Raw genomic sequence first — 4645 nt, forward strand, 5'->3', positions numbered from 1 at the left:
AAGTCCGATGTCTATTATCTTATAATTCACATCACTCAACTTACCATCGGGTGCATATCTGATGTCTATATTAGTGAAAAAGTCTGATGTCTATGACGTTTTTTGTAGTAGTGCCTATTCTTTCGAGGAGTTTGCAAGCACATTCTGCTACAGTTGAAAGGTTGAACATCACCTTGAAAATTTTGTTTGTTTCAGCATCTTCCACATAAATTATCCACACATTGTCTTCCTAGTCAAAGTCAACGACACCACATGATATAGCAGCCGTTACTTCCTCTCATAAGATCTTAAACACAGCATGTGTGTATACAATAGCACCATGTTTTTCTAAATGTATGTTTGTGTCTAGGTTAAGTAATGAGTGGTCAGCGTCATAATCATCGCACCTTTGTGTGCAGCGCTGCTGGTCCATAGCAGTTTAGAACCTAGTAATTATGTGACAAGGGCACAACAACATATTAATATGTAACAATGATACAGTAACATTGATATTGTAACCTAAACAGTTTATAGACATTGTTACCAAATAAAAAGAGTTGTTTACCTCATCCAAAATTCGACCAGTGTACCAAAGTGATTCTCATACCGCTTGAAAAACGAATTTGCACTTTTCGATCGCTGTGTTGTTCTTAATATACAACCCATGGGAAGGTCACGATGGTAGGCAGGAATCCAATGGTTTCAGTCAGTGAACATTTTAGACAACCTGTCATTATCTTCTAGTTGAAAATCTGAAATAAGTTTCTGCCATTTCTCTTCAAACTCAAATGGTTCCAAATCAGAGTCCCAGGCGACAGCGTTGAAGCGAGTAAGAAAGTCAGTGTCTTTGCAGAGTGCTGAACCCACTTTGTCTGTGATCTTTTGCGTTATATACCACATGCAATAACGATGCCGAGCTTACTTGAAGACAGAGGGGAGGCCTTTTTTTATACCAGGGCATTGATTTGTGATAAGGAATTGTGGCTTCTTTTAACCCATAGCATATTCAAGAAATGCTGAAGGTCCATTTGAAGGACTCGCCATCTTCGTGTAATAGTAAAAAAGCAGCAAAAAACACCGACTTTCTGTGGTGATCAACACCCATGAATGGTGTAAAAACCATATCATACTTGTTTGTGCCATAGGTGAGGTCAAAGCTCACAACATCCCTAAAAAATGAGTAGTTTCTAATTGATGTGGAATCAGCCCAAAACACCCTCGTGAGACAGTTACACGCGTCAATATCATAGGCAAAGTAAAACTGGTTTTGGGTGGCTTTGTGCTTTTCAAGACGATCAAGGAAAAGCTCAGCATCTCTTTCCCCTATATAACACTTGACATCTCTTTGATAGTTTTTAAAGTCCACCAATATAGCACCTATATTTTCATACCCATGTACAAGCTCCTTAACCTGCCTGAAAGTCTTCCCAGCCCCGAAGTTCAACATGGAATTGTCCAATATAAGTTGTTTGTGAAACATACCAAGGGATCTCGAAATCTTTTCGAAATCTCGATTACAAACAGAGGTGAGACGATGGTTATGAACCTCAGAAAGTCGTCAATCATAGCAGGGACCTCAAGCCCATTAATAAGGATATATCTAACGTAAGCTCTGCAGCCAATTCTTGTGATTTTAACTAGGCTTTTAACTGTTTCAACTGTGGAAGAGCTATCACCATTATTATGCTCATGGACAGAACTGTAACGCAGTTTCTGTTTATTTCCCCTAAACCCTTGACGATTGCAGACTATAATTTTTTTGGTGTGCTACACCACCTCGAAGTTTTTTGGTAGTGTACTTCCTGGGAGTAAAACCACATGCGCGTGCATAAACCCCGTATAATTCAATTCCTGCCCCAAGTGAGCTCAAAACTGTACTAATTTTAGGTTTAAACTTGCTCTCAATTACACGAATCCACCGCTCGCTTCCATTAGGTGTATGAGACAGAATAAGTTGATTATTTGGTTCAGCATTGGGGTGTTGTTGTACGATTGGCGTGGAATTTACTGTATTGACATTAATGGACTCTGTAATATGAAAGGGAAAAGAGGATTATTATTGATATAAATAAATGAGTGGGACTGCAAAGGGAAGTAATGTTACAGTAACACTGTTACTGTCACAATATATGTACATAAGGATTGACAGCAGAATAGAAATATGCACTCGATTAACATTAATAGACTCTGTAATTTTTAAGGGGGAATAACACTATTATTCAGAAAAAACTTCATCAAAAGAAGGTACTTACACAATTTTATAGTAACACTGTTTCAAAATTATTTCAAGTTCAGTGCTGACAGCAAGTTTTAATGTTATAGTAATGCTATTACTGTTGGAAAATGTGTCATCAACAATAGTGCGATCACATGATTTAATATCATATTTAAATCTCATATAAAGAATACATAAGGGATGATTCAATTATATAGTCAATTGATTAACATTAATCGGTAACGATTGGCTTGCTAGAGTTTGACATTACTGTCGTGGGACGGTGGTGGTCAGTTGATCCCTTAAGGTCACACCTTAAATATGAACAATTTATATTTATGAGAGGAAATATGTATCTTATTGTAATGTGATTAAATAAGATCCTATTTAGTGGATTAATGTGTTAATTTGCTAAATTATGTTGAGGTTTTATAAATATTTCGAGGTAGAGGTAATTAGTTATTTACATTTACAAGAAGTTGTAAATTTACCTAACTAGCTATTATGGGACCCATTCTATGTTGATATAATGATAAAATATTACTCAATAAGTTGAGTGGATATATGTTTATTAATTTGTCACATAATTGTTGTATGATCAAATTAATATTTAATTATGTAAGATAATTAATCATAAGACTTATATGCATTTGTGGGACAAATAATATAAGACAAAAATGGACCAAAATAACTCACATGAACCGTCCAAATGGGAGGATGGTTGAGTTCTTTTGTTTTATCATTTTGTTGTTGGATAGATTCTCCAACATCTTATGACATGCCTACCCTACTACCTACAAATATGAATTATTGTGAAAGGCATTTTGAGAAGACCAAAATGCTCTAAATAAGAGCATGAGGCCGGAACTCATGTGAGAGAGGACATTTTTTGTTCTTATATTTTTCCACTCATTCTCTCACAAGATGCTTTACATGCAAACTCTCACATATTCATCTTCTTCTTCATCAAAACATGAGAATTTTGATTCAAATTGTTCATAAAGATTACTAATATTATTAGTGTAATATATGAGTATTAGTAATCAATTTTAAGTTAAACTACTAAACAAATATCTAGCAAATATTATTTAGTAGAGATAAGGGATAATCTTGGGTGCAATCAAGAGGAGTGGCTTCTATACTTGGAGTCTTTGGAGGATCATCCTATTAATCATCATAGATCAAGAACAAGTGAAGGTAGGAGACCTTACTTGTGCCCATAAACCGAAATTTACAATGTAAGGGACATTGTTTTCTTATAAATCTTTTATTTTGTTTTGCATGCACTAGATCTAAAGAACAAATAATTAACAAGTTAATTTGTTCACTATTAGAAGAGTCTAATAATAGGTAAGTAAACCTAACAAGTGGTATCAGAGCATAGGATGTTGCATGCATAATGGTTACTGTTTTTCCGAGTTAAATGTTAACATATAAAACTAAAAATTTGAGTTTTATGAAGATAAAGTCACGGAAATTTTTCATGCTATATATTATGGTCCTAAAATATTTATAGGTCATTTTTATGATTTATGGAAATTTATTGCTCATTTTAATGATTTTTTGCGAAATAATTAAATTTTTATGATTAAAATGAAATTTTATTCACTAAAATAAGTTAACCTTCACTACTGGCCGTGGTATTTTAGTATGACCTCACATGAATATTTGATGTCTTGCATGTAAAATATCATATTAATGTGATTAATATTTCATGATTTATGAATTTTTAGTGTAAAAATGGCCTAAATGGAGGTTAAAATGACTAAAAATGGTTAAACTTACTCTCTGATATTGAATATTTTATATGACCTCACATGCATATTTTAAAAGTTGTGTGTAAAATCTCGAATTAATTGGATTAATATTGCATGATTTATGATTTTTATGAGATAAAAATGGATTAAAAGAGGTAAAATGGTTAAAAACAGTTAATCTTCGAACCAGGCCATGAAACTTTAATATGTTGTCACATGCATGATTTACACAGTGTATGTAAATTTCGAGATGAAATGATCTCATTTTGCATGATTTATGAATTTTTAGAGTAAAAATGGCATAAATAGTGACTATTTTAGCATAAATAGCTAAAATGAATTGCATGGCATGAGAAAATTATTTTAGGTTGCATAAATATCCCAATTTTCAGATATAAAGTTGTAAAATTAATGGGAGTAATTTTTGGATACTTTAGATGTTTTATGAGATAAAATCGATAAATTGCAAATATATTTTCTCAAAATTAATTAGAAAATTTTAACCATAATTTTTGACATTATGGGTGTCATGGAATTATTTCAGAATGTTCATAAATTTAAAATTCAAATTTTGAAATTTTTATAATTTAATTTGGGTTTATTTTATAAATATTATGATTTTAAGGTAAAAAATGAGCATAAAATTAAATCAAGTTGAATTATTGTCAAAAATTGAGTGATGACTAATTGTTGA

The 4645-nt window shown here is 32.5% G+C and overlaps 1 protein-coding gene across 1 annotated transcript; it reads right to left on the reverse strand.

The window, feature by feature from the left end:
- Window positions 1–985: 985 nt before the first annotated feature.
- LOC141619623 (protein FAR1-RELATED SEQUENCE 5-like) lies at window positions 986–1426 on the reverse strand. Its single transcript, XM_074436643.1, has one exon. It carries the CDS (start codon window positions 1424–1426, stop codon window positions 986–988), a length of 441 nt encoding a protein of 146 aa, XP_074292744.1.
- Window positions 1427–4645: the final 3219 nt, after the last annotated feature.

This window comes from Silene latifolia, chromosome X (genome assembly GCF_048544455.1).
Source record: "Silene latifolia isolate original U9 population chromosome X, ASM4854445v1, whole genome shotgun sequence".
NCBI classification, from domain to species: Eukaryota; Viridiplantae; Streptophyta; class Magnoliopsida; order Caryophyllales; family Caryophyllaceae; genus Silene; species Silene latifolia.